Source organism: Eublepharis macularius, chromosome 1, assembly GCF_028583425.1.
Source record: "Eublepharis macularius isolate TG4126 chromosome 1, MPM_Emac_v1.0, whole genome shotgun sequence".
NCBI classification, from domain to species: Eukaryota; Metazoa; Chordata; class Lepidosauria; order Squamata; family Eublepharidae; genus Eublepharis; species Eublepharis macularius.
In genome coordinates this window covers 228565145-228587062 of record NC_072790.1, presented here as the reverse complement: position 1 = coordinate 228587062, position 21918 = coordinate 228565145, and the positions used below count along the sequence as shown (strand labels likewise).

Genomic DNA, 21918 nt, shown 5'->3' with positions numbered 1-21918 from the left:
CTTACTTAGCCGTCCCTGCGCTCGCAGCCCTTCATTCTCCGCCATGGCATCCTGGTCGTCTAGTTTACCGTCAGGCGCGCTGCGCGTCCTTTCGCTGTGTCTGCTGGCGCTACTGCCTGTGTTTATGGCCGATCGCGGGATGCTGGTTGGGGGGTGGCGCGACCGCTCGGCCTCTGATCCGGACGTGCAGAAGGCCGCTGCCTTCGCCGAGGATGCCTACAACAAAGCCAGCAACAGCCTCTTCTACTGCCGAGCGGAGGAGATCCTGAAAGCGCAGAGTCAGGTAGATCCCCGACCCCCGCAATCACTTTTTAAATCGTTATATTGCTTCACGACGTCCCCCAGCCTTTCAAGACATCTGTTGGTCTGGAAAGAGATGGGACAATGCTTAATTTTTAAAGAAAATAGCTGCCCGGGTTCTTCCTGTCTATTCAGAAGCAAAGCCATGTAAACTGGAGGATATCTTCTGGCCAATGCCTGGTGGATCTTTGTAATCACTCGGTGGGGGAGGAAATATACTCTGCACTTAATCAGAGGCACTTTAGTCTTATTTCGGGAAGTCTGAAGGCATTGAGAATGTGTGTTGAGCCACAGCACAAATGCTGGGTGGTAAGGTGGGAAAGAGGAATTGGAGGGGGGGGGGGAGATTTGGCCAGGGGAGCTTTGAAGTCTTAGTGTAACAACAGCAACAACAACAACTGTGCTTATATGCTTATATTCTAAACAGATTAGTGCCCTGCTCAGCAGTGAACAAAGTCAGTGTTGTCATTATCCCCACAATACAGCTGGGAGGTTGAGAGGAGTGGCTTACCCAGGGCCACCTGCTGAGCTCATGGCAGCAGTGGGATTTGAATGAGCAGAGTTCCCAATCACAGTCCAACCACTATGCTACAGCAGAGAAGGAGACTTGAGTGTGTAGTGTGTAGCAGGTAGAATGGAGTGCTTAATGTCCATAGGGTAAGAAGGACGAGACATCTCCGCTAAGTATAATAAAAAGAAAGGTGCTTTACCTTTTGGGGTTTTATTCTGGGAAGGAAATGGATTCCAGCCATTGGCATGCATCCTTAGGAAGTTTTTGTTATTGTCTTGCATTTTCAGTGTTTCGCAACCCTTATCGTGTATGCCTTACAGTGGCCCTTTTAAGATAAGCCAGTATTGTTACTCGCATAATGTAGTTGGGCTGAATGGCTTGCCTGAGCTCCCTTAATGAGTTCATGGTCTAGAAGAAGAGAATTAAACTAGCCACACTGTGAGTTCATGCTCTGCCGTTGTTCTCTTTATTGCAGTTGGGAAGTAATCAGAACCAGTGAGCTGACTGAGCAGAGATGTTTGTGCTTCTGAGAATTAATGCCCGAGGGTGTGAATGACTGGGAAGTAACAGCCCTAGTTTTGCCTTGCCTTAGTGGTACCCCTAATGGGTGCTGTTAACTTGGGTTCTTCTGAGAAAGGAGGTAGGTTCCAATAAGTTAGCAGTGTGAAGGGATAATTGAAGTGGAAAGTGGATTTAGGGATACTTGAAAAAATAAAGGTATTCAACTACTTGTGGGGAGTCTGGGAGTGCAGCCTTGAGTCTTGAGATGTTCAGGAGAAAAGTGTATAGCTGAGGTAAATTCATGGCTAGCAGCCATGTTGTCTGGTTGGGATCGCCTTACTTCCATATGAACCTACCCAACCACTCTGGTCAACTTTGGACATTCTGCTTCAGGAGCCTCCACCATCTGAGATTAGATGGGTAGCAACCCAAGAACAGGCCTTCTCAGCTGTGGCACCAAAACAGCAGAATTTCTTCCCCCTCTATTGCTGTCTATTTCCTGGCAGGTGAAGACTTTTCTGTTTCCCTTGGTATTCCCTCGATGACCCTTCTTATGTGTTTGTGTTTGATTTTCTAGATAGAGTGAGTGAGTGTGTGCATTTTAATGTTGACTGCTTGCTGCCTTGGGGGAACCTGAATTGGATGGAAAAGCAGCATAAAATGTTTTAATAATAAAAGAAATAAACCTCCATATTCAGAGGCAGTATATCCTTATATTCCAGGTGCTATTCTGGGAACCAGAATGATAAACTAGACATTCGGCCATATTCAGCAAAGTTCTGTTTCTGTTTCTCAGGGAAATGGGAGCTGGAGAATTTCAGATATGGGTCACAAACAAATCCTCAAACTTAAGCTTCAGATTCCTTCTGAGTACCCAAAAGGCAATTAGTATCTAGTGCCCTTTTATTTCAGCCTTTCTTCAAGAAGATTGGGGCAGTGTGCAGGGGTCTCCCTTCCTCATTTTATTCAGACAGTTCTGTGAGGTAGGTGAGACAGAGAATGGACCCTATGGACCAACGGACTTCATGTCAGAGTAGCACAAAATCCAGTAACACCATAAAGAACAACAAGATTTCCAGGGTATAAGCTTTCGAGAGTCAAGCTCTCTTTGACTGATACTTTGTCCTCCTGGGTCCTCCTCGGCTTACGCTTCAACCACTACGCCACACTGCTCTCTAACTTGACACCCATCTTCTCAAAGCAATGGAAGTTTGTCTGCATTAACTTGAACAGTAAATTATTTAACTATTGTTTTTAATTACTGCAAGGTAGTTGTAGGGTGGCATTTATATCCTTTGTCTTGGGGTTGTGCATTTGACAAGTAAAACAAAAAAGTTGGGTGAATTGACTGGACAGATAGTGGGCAAATGTTCTTAAAGCATCTTAGAAATGGTTAACATTATTTAGAACAACAACAAAAATAAAAGATACTGTAGTAAGCCACAGATGGGATACTTACCCTTTTCTTCCTTTTTAGGGATGCCTATAATTGTAGCATTTGGCCAGGAAGAAAATTGCCGGGCTGTAGTGGTGGAAGTAGCCCTCATTTCTACCCAAAGATGCCATGACAAAATGGGATGTGAACAGCCAGCTACAAAACAATATTCTTTGCCTTATGGAATATTTGACCACAATTGGAGGATAGGTCACTGATTAACAGTATTAGATTTGTCAATTGACCACTTTTCAAAGCTTTTTTTCTTCATAGCAAGAAGAAAAGTAATGTCTTTTCCTTGTGTTGGAAAAAGCAGTGGCTTTTTGTTGTGTAAGGCAGAATGGAGAGTTCTTCCTCTAGAAAAGCCACTCTAGCCAGTTGTCTATGCCCAGGAGGACCAACTCCTACAGAAACATCTGTCCAAGTCCTTCGGCCTTTTCCAGTGGTAATTTAATTCTTGGATAACAGCACTCAAGAGCAAATCCCAGAACAGGAAGGGAACTGATGGTAGATTGGTTGTGCGAACAGAATGGAGTTTATTACAGTAGCTGTAATCCTTTTAAATTACCCTGGCTTTATCCCCCTCCCCTCTTCTCCCCCTCAATTTACAGTGTAGATTGGAAGCATCTTGCCGCAAGATCCTAGCTTATTGCTCTGCAAAATGTCAAGTGCTGTCAGAGTAAGCATATTGAGAAACAGCTTTGTTTTCCCAGGTGGTGGAAGGCATAAAGTACTATCTGAAGATATCGCTGGTGAACACACAGTGTGAAAAAACTGCCCGGAGAGGATTGACGCACGTGGATCTGGGACGATGCACGATGCCCCCAGAGGCAGAGCAGCAGGTGAGATTTGAAGGCAGCAGTCGGACAGGAGCCATTCTTGTTGAGGGCCCTGGGTTTGCCCTGCAGTGCTCAGAAAGGGCAGGAAACCTCAGGTCTTACACCCACTCGAAAAGCCCTTGAACTGCCGTGGCTCCCCTCCTTCCCTTTCCTCCATGCATAGGATCCTGGTAAATTTGTCACTTTCTGCAGATGCCGACAATTTTTTGTTAGAGATCCCTAACCTCTACAGTTCTCAGGGTTTCTTGGTTGGGGTTTGTGACAGTGAGATACATTTGAAACTCAGTTAACTTTGTGGGGTGAGTTTTTTGGCCATGTGTCCTTGGTCTACGTGGCCTTTGCATTGTGATTTAGATTTGTTAGGGCTTTCTAAGTAGTTTTGTATCTCCAGTAGCACTGCTAGCTTCCCTAAAGTTAATGCTCAGCAAAGGACTGTTTACCATGTGCATTGTCATTGGGAAGGCAAGTAAGAATGCCTTTGGGAATTGTTTTGGGATAGAGAACTAAAGCTGCCTTCCCAGCACACTCTGGAATCCAGCTTTTCTTTTTTAAAAAGGGGGAGGGGAGAACTTCTACGTTTATTTACATCCAAATGCCTGTTTGTTTCTACATATGTTCTAGTTGGTACACTTCTGTGTTTTATGGCACACAACTAAAGTTCCTAGACCTCATTGAGCATTGTACTGGTCTGTGCACAGAGGTTTCTCCTTTATCACCAGACTTTTCTAAAATAGGTCCCTTGGCACCCTGCAGCCTTTCATGGACCTTTTTTAGAAACTGACACTTCTGAAAGCAATGAGCTCTTCTCCAGATGATGGTTCTGGGATGCACCCCAGTGTTTATTTTTCTTTACAAAGTATTGGGGACTTTTTCAGGTTCGTGGAGCAGGGTCTGCACCCTGCTGGAGAATTCCTTTCCAGTATGCAGTCTTCTTTTATGCTCAGACTACCTTTTATCAAGGTGAAAGAGGGCAGCTTTCCATTGCTACATTGCTAAATGTATGTATTTGGTACTTCCTAATATGAATATGGACTCTTGGTCCGGGGCCTGTAATAAACCAAGCTGCCAACTCTGACCCAGTATTCACTCCCAACAACACAATCATTGGAACTCACGAGTTATATCATCTCAGGTTCCTTCGTTTTTCATCTTCCAGTGTTATACATGCTATTCAGTAACAGCAGTGTCCTTCCACACTCTTCATTGGACAAACAGGCCAGTCCCTATGGAACAGAATAAATGGACATAAATCTGACATAAAGAATCACAACACTCAAAACCCGGAGGGAGAACATATTCATCTTCCAGGACATTCCATTGTTGACCTAAAAAAAAATAATAATCAAGGGCAGATTACAATGGGAGATTATTCACAAATTCAGAACAACGTAACACACACACGCTGGACTGAATAGATACATAGGATTCCTATCTCACTACAGATATTAATTTCTGCTCTAATCAAGCTGCATTGTAACACTACCTTTACATCATGATTCCTTTTTTTTTGCTTCACTTCTCCCACCTCCTGACTGGGATATAAAAGCTCATGGATCTCCACTTCTACTGGTATCTAAAGAAGGGAGTTCAACTCTCAAAAAGTTTTACCCTGAAAATTTTGTTGGTCCCTAAACTGCCACTGAACTCAAATCCTGCTGTTCTACGGCAAGAATTGTGCATGATGTCTATGGACCTGGCTTGCCCCAATAGCCAAAACCCACCAGTCTGTGGAGCATGTTTTGTTTTCTGTTTAAAGCAGGAAGGAGTGATGTTCAGTAGTAGCAGCTTGTCAAAAAAGAAGGTGGGGTAAACATTTGTATTCTTGGCATGTGATGTTTGCTCAGCAGGTTCTTATTGTTGTTAATGATTAATCATCATAGAGGATTTTAAGCAGCAGGTTCTCTTTGTCAAAACCTGTGCCCTAATTGTTGCGTCACCATCTTGGTGTGTTCCTCTAAATCATTAAAATAGGCCACGTCACTTCATGGCATTGTGACCAGAAATACTTTCCACCTTTCCCGTCAACTGGCCTTCCATCTTCATTTAGAAGCACACCAAATCTTTTTAACAAAATCACTGTGGATTTCTCTTCATGGCTTCCTAGCCTGCTCCTTGGTAGGAAGTAATTTGACTAAATTTTCTATAATTTGTATATTTAGTTACTGAAATGACTTAGCCCACTTTCCCTGATATATTGAACAAAGCAGTCCACATATAAAATCGTACATAAAAATCAGTGCATTAAAGATAACAAAGAGATGCTTCCCTTCCTCTCGAAGATAAAAATGAGAATTGCTTTAATCGATAGCAGTAATATCTTGGAGTCTTTCTATTGACAGTCACTCCGCCACCAGGGTGATAGGAATCCATAGGAAGAGAGAGGACTCTGCCTTAACGGAACCTAATAGTCTAACTGTGCTTTCCCAAGAAGAGTTACTCCAATCTAAGCCCATTGGAATCAGTAAGTTTGGACTGGAGTAGCTCTGCTTAGGATTGCACTGTAAGTCTCTTTCATAAAAACTATCTTAAAACAGTGGGGGAATTCCATACATTAATTACTGGTTGTGTGGAAGCTCTTGGCATTGGTATGCACTGCAGATATTTTGGTGCCCAGATGGCACCCCTATGCTACTGATTTACATAAGGGCACAATGTGGTGTGCTTTCCTGAGCAATCCTGATGGGAGTGAATAGGAACTTGCAAAAAAGCATGGTGGTACTCTTCCAGTGGGACCTTCACAGAAGGACCCAGCTGCCTGCCATGTAAGCCTCTCAGGCAGGAATGCAAGCCGTCCTCTGTGGACAAGGTTATTGTCTGGGAATGCCCACCTTAAAAGTTATGATTAATTGCAGGTGTTTAAAAATGTGCTGCATCGTCCTGCAGTCACTGAAATGTGTTTTGTAATTAGCTTAATAATCTTTGGGTCAGTTTTAAAAGATGTTGCTACGTTCAGCGAAATTCAGAATAACTTGTGCTTTCAAGCGGGTTGAGCAAAGTTGGGTTTGGACATTTTGGCTCTGTCTCTGTGCTAAAGAGAGATAGGAACCAAAGAGTTTGGGAAAGAAATAGAAGAACAGAGAAGGGCTGTTGCAATTCTCCCGCCCTTCCCCACGAAAACCTCTGGTTTGCAAACTTTTGGGAAGGATGCAACGCCAGCTAGGGCCAGGATGTTTCTCAACCGTTTCCACTATTGCATTTTTTTTTATTTCAACGGACAACCGAAGAGAAAAAACTGCAAGTGAAGCAGTGCTCTAGATATATATGAACAGGATTGCATAGGTAAAGGTTATTCGGCATGTGCTCAGATTTGGCTGTTTCCAGTTGTGCAGATACTTATACACAATGTGTTAATACTTCAAGTATCATGGTGTGTGTGGGGGGTGGGGGGTTCCTTAGAACCAATTTGGTGCAGAAGTTGCCGTGTCAGACTAGAATCTGGGAGAACTAGGTTTGAACCTCAGTTTTGCCGTGGAAGCTCATTGAGTGACCTTGGTCCAGTCATGCACACTCTTACCTCCCAGGGTTGTTGTGAGGATGAAATGAATGACAGGAGAATTATGTAAACCAGCTTGGGTCATCATTGGGGAGAAAGGTGGGGTGTAAAATAAGAAAATAGTCTAAAGTAGAGTGGTAGGGGCCATGGCTTAGTAGTCGGGCAGCTGCTTTGCATGCAGAAGATGCCAAATTTGATCCTGGGCACCTTCCGTTGAAAGGATAGGGTAGCAGGTAATGTGAAAAACCTCAACCTTTTTGACTCTGGGACTTCCTGTTTGGGATCCATGGAGGTCTAACGCAGCTCCACTTGCGGAGCTGACCGGACTGCCGTTTTAACCGGCCAGCGGGGTGAAAATAGCCCGCGGCCGACTGCTCTCAGGCGGGGAGCAGGCAAAGAACGCTCAAGACCCTAGGGTGAGCTAGATCTCGGACGAGGGGGGGCTCTACACAACGAGTCTCCCCCCGATCCTTGAGGTCCCACCTTGCGACGGGTCGGCTATAATCTCTGCGGCAGTTTTGGGGCCAATTCGGCTGGCATAAGACCTACATACCCAAGCATCGATTGGGGGAAGAAGCTGAGAGGAGAACTTAAAATCGAAACAGCGATTACAACCCGAGAAAAGTGAAGAGAAGGTAAAGATCATTATCTTCTGAGACGGGACAGGTTGATAAAAACAGAGAGGAAAAAAAGTAGATTTTTAAACTGCAACAGACTAGTGAAAAGGAGGGGAAGACTCGGCAGGAATCGAATTTAAAAAGAGACTAAGTTTAAAGAAGTTATTAAAGAAATGGGACTATTGTTTTGAATACCTGTGGCTTTGGAGCTGTGAGAAAAAGACACCATCGCGAGATCTGCTGTGGGAAGACGGGAGACAGGAAGTGCGTAATAACAATAGAGTGGCTGGAGAGAAGCGGCCCTTGCTGGAGGGCAGGAAGTAGGGAATCGCCATTTTTGAAAGGGGAAGGGTCGCGGCTTCAGCGGAAGAGGAAGTAGGCCATCTTGGATTACAAAATCATAGAGAAACCATAGAGAAAAGACGCCCGACATTTTGGACTCTTTAAAATTTAATTTCTATAAGAAGACTGGGACATTTAAAATAGAAAAACGTTAAATTTTACGCCACGGAGTTAAGGAAGAGAGCGGATTCGTGGGAGCGAGCTAAAGCAAGCCCCACGATGTCAAAAAAAGAGTGGCAATCGGCAATAGAAAACCTGGATAAAAACCTGGACAAAAAACTTTTAGATATGATTAAAGAACTTAAGGACACGAAATTGGAGCTGATAAAAGAGGTTAAAGAGGTTACACAGACAGTAAAATCGGAGCTGTCAGAAGTGAAAAAAGGTATGGAAACAATACGAAGTGAATTACAAGGAACGCAGCAGAGAGTTAAAACAGTAGAAGACGCGATGGAGAATTTAGCAGACACGCAACAAACAGAGATGAGATTGGTGAAGGGGAGAATGTCAGTTGCAGAAACTAAACATATGGAGAAGCAGCTACGTTTTCGTGGCTTGCCAGAAGTGGAAGGAAAGTCAGCGCAAGAACAGATGACTGAGGTGTTGGCTGAGTACCTGGGGAAGGAGGAGGAGGAAGTTGTGGCTATCCTAGATGTGGCATACCGTGTGAATTCGAGAATAGCAACCCAGAGGAAACTACCAAGAGATGTGATTGTGCAGTTTACAACACGAAATATGAAAGAGAGGATTGTGACAAAACAGTTTCAAGATCCATTGGAGATTGATGGCAAGACGATTATTATAATGAAGGAACTGCCCAGATCAGTGTTACTGGACCGGAAAAAATATAAAGTGCTAATTCAGATTTTGAAGGACATGAAAATCAGGTACAGATGGGAGTTACCGGAAGGAGTGTCCTTTGAGTTTGGAGGGGCCAAAAAACGCATCAGATCTGAGCGAGAGATGGAGCGATTTATTAAGGACAATGAAAAAGACTTACCAACAAGATCATGAGTATGGAGTGTAAAGTATTATCTTGGAATGTAAATGGACTAAACTCACCGAATAAGAGGAAAAATACTTTTCACTGGCTACTAAAACAAAAATGTGACATTGTTTGTTTGCAAGAGACCCATATCAGAAAGCAGGATGTAAAATATTTAAAATCTGGAAAATTGGGCAAAGAATATGTAGCGGCCTCCAACAAGAAAAAAAGAGGAGTGGTGTTGTACATAAAAGAGGAGCTACAGCCAAAATTTGTTATGAGAGATGTGGAAGCTAGATTTGTAGCAGTGGAATGTATTTGGAATTTAAAGAGAGTGTTGGTAGTCGGACTTTATGCACCTAACGGTGCAAAAGAAAGCTTCTTTGAGGATTTAAGGAAGCATTTAGACGATCTTGTATACGACCAGATAATTCTTGCTGGAGACTTCAATGGAGTGACAGACTTGGAACTAGACAAAAAGACTACAACGGCACAAAAGAAAAGAGGACTATTACCAAAGCTTTTTTTTGAGTTGATTCAACAAGAGACTCTTGAAGATGTATGGAGGAGAGAATATCCTAAAAGCAGACAGTTTACTTTTTATTCTGCAAGGCATTCTACATTATCAAGAATTGATATGATCTGGGCCTCAAAAGACTTAGCATTATGGACTAAGGAGGTAGAAATAATGCCTATGGTAGGCTCAGATCATAACCCAATTATGTGGAAATTTGGAAAAAAGAGAAAAAGGAAAGCATGGAGAATAAATGAGGACTTGTTACAGGAAAGAGAGAATATGGAAATACTGAGAAGAGAGACAAAGTTTTTTATACAATACAACGTGAATAAAGAAGTACCAACCAATAAAGTTTGGGATGCTTACAAGGCGGTTGTAAGGGGCATACTAATGGACTTAAATGGTAGAGCAAGAAAGAAGAAAGAGGAGAAAAGACAAGAGATTGAGGAGAAAATAAAAGCCAAAGAAATACAGCTAAAAAAGAGACCAGGGAAAAAGAAGGTATACCAGGAAATTAAAATACTTCAAGAACAGCTAACAGCAATGAGCAATAAAGAATTGGAGTGGAATCTCAAAAGACTGAATCAAAAAGCGTTTGAGGGTGCTAATAAACCTGGGAAGTACCTGGCATGGCAATTGAAGAAGAAAAGGGAAAAGAAGATAATAAATAAAATTTGCGAAGATAACAAAACGTATTTGGAGCAGGCTACCATTAGTAGAGCCTTTTATAAATTTTACGCTAAGCTGTATAATAAAAAAGAAGTAAACAAAGAATCAATAGCGTCATATTTGGAGAAAACCAAACTTCCAGAAATCTCGGAAGCTTGGAGAAATAAGTTGAATAGTGAAGTAACTGACGAGGAAATAAGTAAGGCAATACAATCTGCAAATCTAGGAAAGGCGCCAGGGCCAGATGGACTTACGGCTAAATTCTATAAGACAATGGCTAATGAACTGGCACCATTCCTAAAAGAGGTGATGAATGGGGTTTTAAGGGATCAAAGGACTCCAGAAACTTGGAGTGAAGCGAATATATCATTGATCCCAAAAGAGGGCCAAGACCTGACTAATGTGAAAAATTATAGACCTATATCGCTACTCAACAATGACTATAAAATTTTTGCAAAGATATTGGCGGAGAGATTGAAGGGGTGGCTCTCGGAAGTCATAGAGGAGGAACAAGCAGGCTTTTTGCCAGACAGACAAATAAGAGACAACTTAAGGACAGTGATCAATGCTATTGAATATTATGACAAGCGTTGTGACAAAGAGGTTGGTTTCTTCTTTGTTGACGCTGAAAAAGCGTTTGACAATTTAAACTGGGACTTTATGTTTGCCACTATGGAAAAGCTACAATTGGGAGAAAGATTCATCAGAGCAATTAAGGAAATTTATAGAGACCAGACTGCAGCAATTGTGGTGAATGATGAATTGACCAAGAAATTGACGATAAGTAAAGGAACAAGACAAGGTTGCCCGTTATCTCCATTGTTGTTCATTTTAGTATTGGAGATTCTGATGATACAAATACGTCAAGATGATGAAATTCGTGGAATAAAAATAAAGGACTATTCATACAAGGTCAGAGCATTTGCGGATGACATAATGTTAATTGTAGAGGACCCATTGGAGAACATGCCAAGAGTGATAGATAAGATCAAGGAGTTTGGAGACTTGGCAGGTTTCTTCATTAACAAAAAGAAGTCAAAGATATTATGCAAAAATATGACTAAGCAGAAACAACAATTGTTAATGGAAACAACGGATTGTGAAGTAACAAGTAAAGTGAAATATTTGGGAGTCGAATTAACTGCAAAGAACATAGATCTATTCAAAAACAATTATGAAAAACTATGGACTCAGATAGAGAGAGACTTGATTAAATGGAATAGATTGAATTTGTCATGGTTGGGCAGGATTGCAGCAGTTAAGATGAATGTGTTACCAAGAGTAATGTTTTTGCTACAGACAATACCAATCATCAGAGACTCCAAACAATTTGAAAAATGGCAGAGGAAAATATCAGATTTTGTTTGGGCAGGCAAGAAGCCTCGAGTGAAAGTGAAAGTTTTACAAGATGCAAAGGAAAGAGGCGGAATGCAACTGCCCAATCTGAGACTTTATCATGATGCAATCTGCCTAGTTTGGTTGAAAGAATGGATGACATTAAAGAACAAGAAACTATTAGCCCTAGAGGGATATAAAAAAATATTTGGATGGCACGCATATTTATGGCATGACAAAGTAAAGGTCAACTCGATGTTCCTGCATCACTTTGTTCGGAGAAGTTTATACATAATCTGGAAGAAGTACAGAATTTATCTACAAGAAGGAACCCCTTTGTGGGTGGTTCCATATGAGGTGATAGACCCGAGAGCTGTTGATAATGAACAACAATGTTTAACGTATAAAGAAATAACTAAAACTGAAGCATCCAAACTTAGAATAAAGACACAAGAGGAACTATCACCTAACTACGATTGGTTCCAGTATAGACAGATCAGAGACTTATATAACTCGGACTCTGTAAAGGGAGGTATACGAATAGAGAATTCGGAACTAGAGCAGACCCTTCTTAAAGAAGATAAGAAAAGAATATCCAAGGTATACCAAGTACTGTTGAAGTGGTATACCGAGGATGAGATAGTTAAAACACAAATGGTGAAATGGGCTATAAACTTTAATAAAGAAATAACAATGGAGGCATGGGAATACTTGTGGAAAACTACAATGAAGACAACGACATGTATTAATATCAAAGAGAACATTTATAAAATGATCTATCGTTGGTACATGACACCAAAGAAGATTGCGCTAGGGAATTTGAATACTTCTAATAAATGCTGGAAATGTAAGAAGCATGAGGGCTCCCTCTATCATATGTGGTGGTCGTGTGAGGTAGCCAGGCAGTACTGGGGTGAAATAATAAGAGAAATGAGTGAAATTTTACAATTTCAAATTAATAAGAACCCAGAACTCCTGCTACTGAACTTGGGAATGGAGGGAATTCCAGCCCAACACAGGACGTTGATATTTTATATGACAGCAGCAGCTAGACTTTTGTATGCGCAAAAATGGAAAGTACAAGAAGTGCCAACTATTGAAGATTGGACTTACAAATTGCTGTATATGGCTGAAATGGACAAGATGACAAGAAAATTGAGAGATCTGGACTCAGGGCAGTTCAACACAGACTGGGAGAAGCTGAAACAATACCTGGAGAAGAAATGGGAGGTGGGAGGAAAACTGTGGCAGTTTGAGAACTACTGAAGTATTGAAGTAGAGGGGGGAGACTTTACCGGGGGGAGAAGAGATAAATGTGAATTAATAAGCAGTCAGATTAATAGATTGACATATATATAGATATATATAGGTTAACAAACAGAACATAGAGAAAATAATTAATTATAAGGACTAATTATAAGGAGCGATTAACTAACAATATTTTCTTTTTTTTCTGACAAGTTTTGTACCAAACTGAATGTCTGAAGATATAGATGGGTCAAATTGATTGACTACGTGAGGAGAGATATATAGAACTATTATAAAAAGATAGAATGAGTAATATATATAGAGAATAAGTCAAATTGTTTGATATAAACGAATGTATGATCTATATGGTTTATGATATATAGAAATACCTGAAATTGAAAAATTGGGATAAATTGTTTATCTAAGATGGAAACAAAGGCTTACAGTTTGGGCATATAATGTTAAAAATAGTTAAGGATGTACTGCTTAGAATAATGGAGAATATATATTTGTTTTAGATAGAGGAAGCTAATAAAAGTAAGGGAAAGGGGACAAAGGGTTGGAAAGCTGTTGGAAGTCAACAAAAAGGGGGGGGAAAGGGAGGGGGTTAGAGATGAAAAAATTGGGGAAAATTGAATGTAAATGTGGAAATAATGGATTCTAACCCAATAAAAATTTTTCAAAAAAAAAAAAATGAAAAACCTCAACCTTTTAAGAACACGTGTAAAACAATAAAAACATGAAGAAAGTAAAATGGGAAGCATGCACAAAAATACCGGACATTTATATGTCTGGTATTTTCATTTCCCCCAGATGGTCCAAGAAAATACTGGGCTGTTTGGGTGAAAACTGGACACCTGGCACTTAGTTCTGAGTCTTGGCCTTAGAGCATGGATAGAGCTCATCCTTAAACCATAAGGAGAAAATGTATGACAACCTCTGAGCATGTGCAGAGTGTCTTTGCCTCACCACAGAGTAACATCAGCCAGCCTGAAGGGATAAACATTTATAGGAGAATAGAGCTAGATTTCCAATGAGGCCTGTCTGTTTGCATTTTGGAAATGCAGACTCTTTGATTTGCATAGACTTGTTCCTCCTTCTTTTTCTCATAGTTTTAAATATTTGGAAGAAAGCATGACGTGGCCAGAGATACTTGGTGTCTTGGTGTATGCGCCGCAAAACAGTTTTCGCTTGGCTTGGAAATGTTGCCTGCAGGGTTTCTAGGATTTTTTTGAAGATTGTTATGAACTGTCTCCAGATGGGTAGCTTATTTATAATCCACCTTTCTCATGGTGGATTTCAGAGTAAAATGTAATCGCACAGCATAAGACATCCAATCAACAATGCAGTAGGAATACAAAATTAATGACTATGTGAGCAACAAGGTCACCAGCCAGGTAAGGTGTTGTGCAAGCAATGCAGAAGGTGAGATTACAACGGCAGAAGACAATGCAGTAAAAGCCAGGCAATATCTATTTTAATAAAAATTAATTAATAAAATATATAATACATAATTCTTTATACACCCCCTTTTTATAAAAAATAATTAAAAGGGGGGTGTATACAATTTCAACCCTCCCCGTGAAGGCTGTCCACCATCCTGTTTTAAATGTGTACGGATTTTTATTGTATTTTAATATGTTATTTGCCCTGAGCCTCCTTGCGGGGAGGGCGGAATAGAAATTTGAAATAAATAAATGAGACCAGATGGAGTACTGACCTATTCCCCTATAAAGGCGTCTGTCTGGAATGTTCTATTTACAGTTCTAATAACATTACAAGAGTAGCCACCTGAACATTTCTGGGTTTGCACATTTTGCAGAAATGAAAGTACTGTGGGAGTAAAAACAAACAAAAAGAGTCTCCTGGCCCTTAAAGACTAATAAGTGTATGTTCTAGCACAAACGTTTGTGGTCTAGAGTCCATTCCATTCGATGTATGTAGTAAATACTCAGTTGATGGACGGAGAATCCTAGAACTGTAAGGGGCCTTGTAGGCTATCTTACTCCCTGCCCAATGCAGAAATACCACAGCAGGAGCCTCTGATAGATGGCAATCCTTCCTCTGCCTGAAGACTTTGAAGGCAGAGTCCATTCTTCACCCCTAGGAAATTGGCTTCATTGTCAAAACCACCCTCATGTTCAACCAAAATCTGCCCTCCTATGTAAGCCCATTACATCTAGTCTTGCTCTCTGGAGAGACAGAGAATAAGTTTTTAAGTTTTTGCTCTCTTCAATGGGACAGCCCTTCAGTATGAACTCATGAAGCTGCCTTACACTGGCATTGCTGGTTTATCAGGCTCAGTGTTCTCTATTCTGATTGGTAGCAGGCCTTCAGGGTCTTAGGTTGAGATCTTTCACATCACCTGTCACCTGAGCCTTTTAACTCCCCTCTGTCCTCTCTTCTTCTGGCTATGCATAAAAGTTGTCAACAGGAGGGTCAAAAGGCCATGAAATGCAAGAAGGACAAGATGTGACATTTTGTAAAATCAAGTGTAATCAAAAAGACAATGGCCATTCACTTCTTGGTCCATTCCACAGTCCATCATAAAAAGGCTTATTCACATGCAGTCCAGGGAAGATCAACAAAGACAGAGATGAAGACCTTTTACCATACCAGGGAACAGATCAACAAAGACAGAGATTAAGACATAAATGTTATAAATAAAGCGCAGCCAGGTTTATTCCAGAGGACTTCCTTCTGGAGAACTGGACTGAAATACCCCTTTTTTTAGAGGACTCTGCATCACAGAATCCTAATGCTTTTCTAATAATAATAAATTGCCCCTTCAGGACAATTTAAGGCCCACTCAGAGCAGTTTACAAAATGTGTTGATATTATCCTCATGACAATCACCCTGTGAGGTGGGTGGGGCTGAGAAAGCTTTGAGAGAGCTGTGACCGACCTAAAGTCACCCAGCTTCAAACGGAGGAGTGGGGAATCAAACCTGGCTCTCCAGATTAAAGTCCTGCTGTTCTTAACCGCTACACCAAACTGGATCTATAGCTGATGTTTTGATCCGCGTCCTAAAATATAAAACTACATTTGTGTTGGGGGTGAGGTCTCTTGCAAAAGTCTGTGCAGTGCCTTCAGCTGTAAAGTCCTACAGAGTTTCTGGCATTTCAGTGACCCAAAAGGAGTCACTTGCAGGAAGGACACGCTGGCAACGGGTCAACTTAATGTTGTAATGTTAAACACCATTCTGTACAAAGCAGCCTCTTAATTGTTTCCTGCCAGGGTGTTATAACATAATGAGATAGAAATGCCAGGAATCTTGAGTGGGAATGCAACACTCACTAACCAGGTTTGTTTCCACACTGGCCATTGATTCCTTTGGTTTTTGAAGAATACCTAGTCAACATTATTATCAATACATTTGTTTTATTTATTTAATGGATTGATACCCTGCTGTTCTTAGTAAAATACCTTCTCAAGTGGCTAACATAAAAATATTGAATTGCACATGAAACAGTTTGATGCCTCACAAAGGAGAGACAGTGGTTGAGTCAGAGTAGACAATACTGACCTTGGCAGATGAAGGATCTCACAAAGGCTGTAAAACACTTCCACATGTTCAGATCAGCACAGGAGACGGCAGAATGGCATCTTGATAGCATCTGGTCTTCCTGTGGCAGTTGCTAGGTTACCCCTGCTCCCACAAGCAAGGGAGGGTGACTTTCTAATACTTCCAGTTTTTTGTGGCCTTTTCCCCACATACCTTATTTATGCCAATGTTATTCACTTAAAATGCTTGCTTTTCATGTACGGACTTGACAAACATTATCACTTGATGTAAGCTATTTTGAGTCCCCTTGATATACAGGATATAAATGAGTGTTCAGATTTGGCAGGGCTATTGGCATTTTCTTCCTTCCCCTCTTGTTCAAAAACAGCTTCTGTTTCTTCAATGGCCAGCTGCAGCTTCCCTAAACGAATCTCAACTAAATGAATCTTTACTCTGTCTTTGTTCCGTTGGGGGAGGGGCTTTAAATACTACCTTTCTCCTCATAATCATGAGAGGAAAATTAATGAATAATACGTTTCACGGAAAATAGAAAACTGTACTGAAAGGACCCCTTTTTGTCTCTGGAAAAGAAACTAATTGAGCCATTCAGCAATGCCCCACAAGTGAACAGGAAAGATTTAATTAAAGCATGGAGAAGGAATTAGCATGACCTAGAATTATAGAATGCTGCTAAGGGATTTGTGACTGCCACCACCTTAGATGGCTTGAAAAGCTGGTTAAAAAGATTCATGGAGGATGGGCTCATCTAGGGTTGCCAGCTCCAAGATGGGAAATTCCTGGAAATCTGGGGGGTGAAACCTGGAGAAAGTGGGGTTTGGGGATGGAAAGGACCTTGGCATGGCATAATTCCATAGAATCTACCCCCCAAAGTAGCCATTTTCCCCAGGTGAACTAATCTCTGTGGCCTGGAGACCAGTTGTAATTCCAGGGGGTCTCCAGCCATTACCTGGAGGCTGGCAACCCTAGGTTCATCAGTGGTTAAAATGGAACCTCCATGATCAGAGGTAGTATAGCTTCAAATGGCAATTGCTTGTCGTGGGGCTTCCTGGAGTATCTGGCGGAGCATCTGGCTACTGAGAGGATCAGGTTGCTGGACTAGATGAATCTCCATCTGAACTGGGAGGGCTATAACAATGTTCTTAAGAGAGTAGCTGTGGAACAAAAACAAAATAAAATTTAAAGGGCTAGATAGATGCAGGAAGAAGTGGAACTTTTGCTGAGCTGGACTTGCTTTCCAGTAAACAGAAGCTGGAAAGAAAACTTTAGAGCATGCAGGATATAACTTTTAAAAATAAATAATAGTTGGGGTTTGCCTGTGTGGATAGGCGTTGCCAGGTATTTAAGGAGAATACAGGGCTATATTAATTGTCGTGTATATCTGCTAGTTAAATTGGAGAGGCTTGATAGCCCAAGAGCTGGAGATGTCTCTTTTAAAAAAAGAAAGAGAACTGGGAATTCAGAGGAACTGAATATTTAAATATAAGTAGATAAATGATGATTGCTATGTCTTGTGGTAGAACAGCAAGAAAGCAAAATGTTAGGTATATAGAGCCTATGAGGGACTAACGGGGGGGGGCGGCCTTTGCAGCAAGAAAATGAGCACCATTCCTTCCATGCAAAACATGCTGCTGCACTTGGACTGCATTCTTTCCAAAAAGATCCAAGTAAAGCAGGTTTGAGGGAAAGCATATTGAGGAATGGGGAGGGGGTCTGGAAGGAGGATTATTAGAGCATAGAAAGTATGTAGATGCTCCAGAACTATGTGCTCTCATTTGGAAGCTATGGTGGAGAGGGAAGAAAACATCACAGGGAAGCAGCCATAGAGCTGAAGGGAAGCAATTCTTGGGGTCAGTGAGTTAATAGGAGGGAGTTAATATGAGCATGACATTTAAGCACCTCTATCACAACAAATCTTAAGACATTTATACCAGATAACTGACACAGTCAGAAAATTCCACCAAAGCATGGTTCTTAATTGGAGGAGTTACATAAAGGGCAATGAAATCAATGGACTGTTCTTCCTGCAGTGAGACAAAATCAGGTTAATTATGAGGGCTGATGTTTTAAAAGCCTTGTTAAGAGTACAGATACAAAGGAAGGAAAGGAGGCTGGTAATACTATGGCAGCAATCTTTTAGAGTGGTTCACATCTAATTGTAATTTGATGGTAATGCCCAACCTATCAGGGCATAAAACAAAAACAAAAAGTGTCCTGAGAATTTTATTTGCCCTATGGGATGTCTTTAAATTGTGTACCATTGATACACTTATTTATTTAGATATTTATATGCCTTTTTCCCTAGCAGGGACCCAAAACAGCTTATATCATTCTCCCTTCTTCCATTTCACCCTCACAACAGCAGCCCTGTGAAAAATTAGGCTGAGTAAGAACAAATGGCACAAAATTACTCTGCAAGTGTCCGTGGCTGAGTGAGGATTTGAACCTAGGCACGCTAACCACTACCCCACACTGGCTGTTTTGAATAGTTCACTCCTGCTAGACCTTGACCAATAACATTGTAGCTTCTCCGTTGTTGTTTTAAAGTGTTTTAAAACAACACTGCTGTTATTACACTGGGATGCGTTGTTTTTGATGCTTGCTGCTTTTTGGTTGTTTAAACTGGGATTTATGTCTTGTTTACTTTATCATCTTGTAACTGGCTTGGACTTCCAACAACCTTGTGTTGAGAGGTCATGGTGGACCTAGAGACAGGGACTGTATAGTATTGGCAGGAACAGCAGTTGGGATTTCTGGCTGACCTATCAACAGGGATTGGAAGTAGGCCCAGAACTTGAGCGATAGGTCATAGGGGCTCAGAAAGTCCAAAGAAATAGGGTGGAGGCTGGATGCTTCATGGATTTGAAATAGATATTTATTTTTTAAAATATGTGCATCTTTTCTCCAAGTTTGTTCAAGGCAGTTTCCCCAGAATGATACATGATACTCCTTAAAAGTGCATTAGTCAAGCTAGATCTTTGATTGGAGGTCTTGTGTTAACAAACATACACACCTGTTCTCCCAATTAATGCAAGGCAAGGGAATGTTTTCTAACTCGAACAATGCTAATCATGTTTCTATTTTCTCCGATTTCCAGAAACAAATATGCAAATTCTACATCTGGAGCCGTCCTTGGCTGAATGACACACGTTTGTCAGACATGAGCTGCGGACCAGCTAGTTCCTGAGTCTCTTGCCTGGGAGCCTGCAGGAAGAGTGCAACGCAACTTGCCTGTGGCCACTACAAAATGCATTCAGACCAGTATAATTATTGTTAATTAGGCCAAGCTGCCTTAATTGCCTCCAGGATTCCCCACGCAGAGTTGAGAAGCAGGAGTTTGGAGTCTCACATGGAAACTCAAGAAGATAGATTGTGTGGCATCTTGTTCTTGTCTGTCAAGAATGTAATGATGGAACTGCTTATTTCTCTCACCCACCCACCCCTTGTATACCTGCTGGAATCTTGAACTTAGAATAAAATACAGAAGGGTCCTCCTGTTCTGTCCTCACAACAGAATAGCCCAGTGCTTTTTGTGTACTGTTTGCAGAGTATTAATTAGAGAAGGGCCTAATGATCTTTTCCCTAATCTTGGATCTGGAGTGAGAAGGGATGCCCCTTTTCAAAGACAGAGGCTCTTGGGCAGGTGCTGGTTTATCTTTGGGTTGTAGAAATCTTTTGCCAATTACTGATTTTGCAGCTGGTGTTAGTACTTGCTCAGTGATGCTCTGTATGTGTGCTATGCCTGATTCTTCAACTGGATTTCAAAGAGTCAAAACAGATGAAATACCAAGAGATCAGCCATCTGATCTTCCCTGTGTGTTCTAAACTAAATGACAGCTGCCTGGGGGCTCTGATTCAGGTTGGCACTGTCCAGGGCAGGGAGAGGTGTGTCCCAGTTGCAGCTTCACATCTGTAAAATGAAGTCACCGGGGGAAAACAGTACTCACTCAACAAGAATGTGATAATGAGAATTGTGGAAAGTGGAGCCCTTTAAAACACTTTGGAAAATGTAAATCCCTCAGAATCCTGTTGAATAACTATTGAGGACAAAGGTGCTTTTCCAGAAACAGAGATGGCAACCTCAGATACAGCTATCCAATGTGCATTCTGGGATTTGAACTGAGTGCTCTTGGCTCAAGTGGGACTTGCTCTCTTCCTTTCAAGTAAATCGGTTATCGTTCAGCATTTGTGTTCTTTGTCTGCAAAATCTGGTCAATAATTACTTTAATTCACAGAGATGTAGGGAAGAGTAGGAGTACCACTTAAGCACTTCATGCACCAAGCTAGTATTGAGGTTGGGCTGTGGCTTAGAGATTAAGCATCTGCCCTGCATATGAAAGGTCACAGGTTCAATACTCATCGTCTTCAGCTACAACAGGAGACTCTAGAGAGTTGCTGCCAGTTAGAGGAGACAATATTTTCCTTGACAGTTCAATGGTCTTACCTGAAAGCAGGCATCCTCATGTGACCATTAGTCTTATTAATATTTTTCTCATTTAAAATTGGGCATTCTTCCCTCACAGTGTAGCAGTTATGAGCTATGAGCCACAAAGTACCTGGTTCAAATCTCAACTTGCTGAGAACGCACTATTTGTGCTTTCCCAGGCTCAGGCCTCTCATGCAATACAGGGATTTCTACCTTACAGAGGTGTTGTATGGATTACTTGGAAAATATCTGTGAAAATGTTTGAAATATGAAAAATATTAAATGCAACTGTTTCATTTACTACATGCTTTTGGGTCTCCTGTCAACAGAGCAGGACTTCCTTGCCTCCTCCTCACTGCAGCCCCAAAACTTACCCCCACACACACCCTAGTGTTGCTCTGCATCTGGAATCAGTGAAAATCTTCCCCTCTTCCATCAGCAGAAATCCTCTGCAGGATTAATCACAGCTTCTTAGTTATTTGAAAAACACGGTTTTAAAAGGAGACACAGAATGACACCCATCGGCATTAGCCCAAAGATGTGTTGCCTGAAATGGGGGTGGGGGTGGCTCCTACTGCTTTTTGTGTGATTTAAGGCTTTGTTTAATAACTGACAACAAAATTAATATTTTATTAATGCCCAGGATGGTAAACACTGTCCTGTTTGCTGAAAGATGGCTCTTCCGTTGCCTGTTAGTAGAATTAGTTTTACAACAGTGTACTCACTATCTTTTCACTGTTAGAAGGGATCCATTTTCTTTAAACAAGTATTATTGCCACTACTACTCATTATTAGTATTCTTTCTGACAAAGTCCACGTTATTGAGGCCAAACTGGTCTGGCTAGGCTGGTCTCTCTGTGTAAGAGAGAGGGGTCAATCTCTTCATGGCCTGTAGACATCTGGCCAGTGAACATAAAACATTAAGAGCCTTGCTGGATCAGACCAGTGGTCCATCTAGTCCAGCATCCTGCCTCATACGGTAGCCAACCAGTTACACCAGAGAGCCAACAGGAGGGCCTAGAGGCCGAAGCCGACCTCTGATAATTGTCTCCTGGCTCTGGTATTCAGAAGTTTCCTGCCGCTAAATGTGGAGATTTTTTTTAGGCACCATGGCTACCAACCATGGCTTATCCCCTTTTAAAGTCATCTGGGCTTATGGCTATCACTACATCCTCTG

The 21918-nt window shown here is 41.4% G+C and overlaps 1 protein-coding gene across 1 annotated transcript; it reads left to right on the top strand.

The window, feature by feature from the left end:
- Positions 1–21041, top strand: LOC129343517 (cystatin-like). Its single transcript, XM_054999772.1, has 3 exons — positions 1–283; positions 3461–3589; positions 19413–21041. Exons 1-3 carry the CDS (start codon positions 44–46, stop codon positions 19500–19502), a joined length of 459 nt encoding a protein of 152 aa, XP_054855747.1. The 5' UTR covers positions 1–43; the 3' UTR covers positions 19503–21041.
- The last annotated feature ends 877 nt before the right edge of the window (positions 21042–21918 follow it).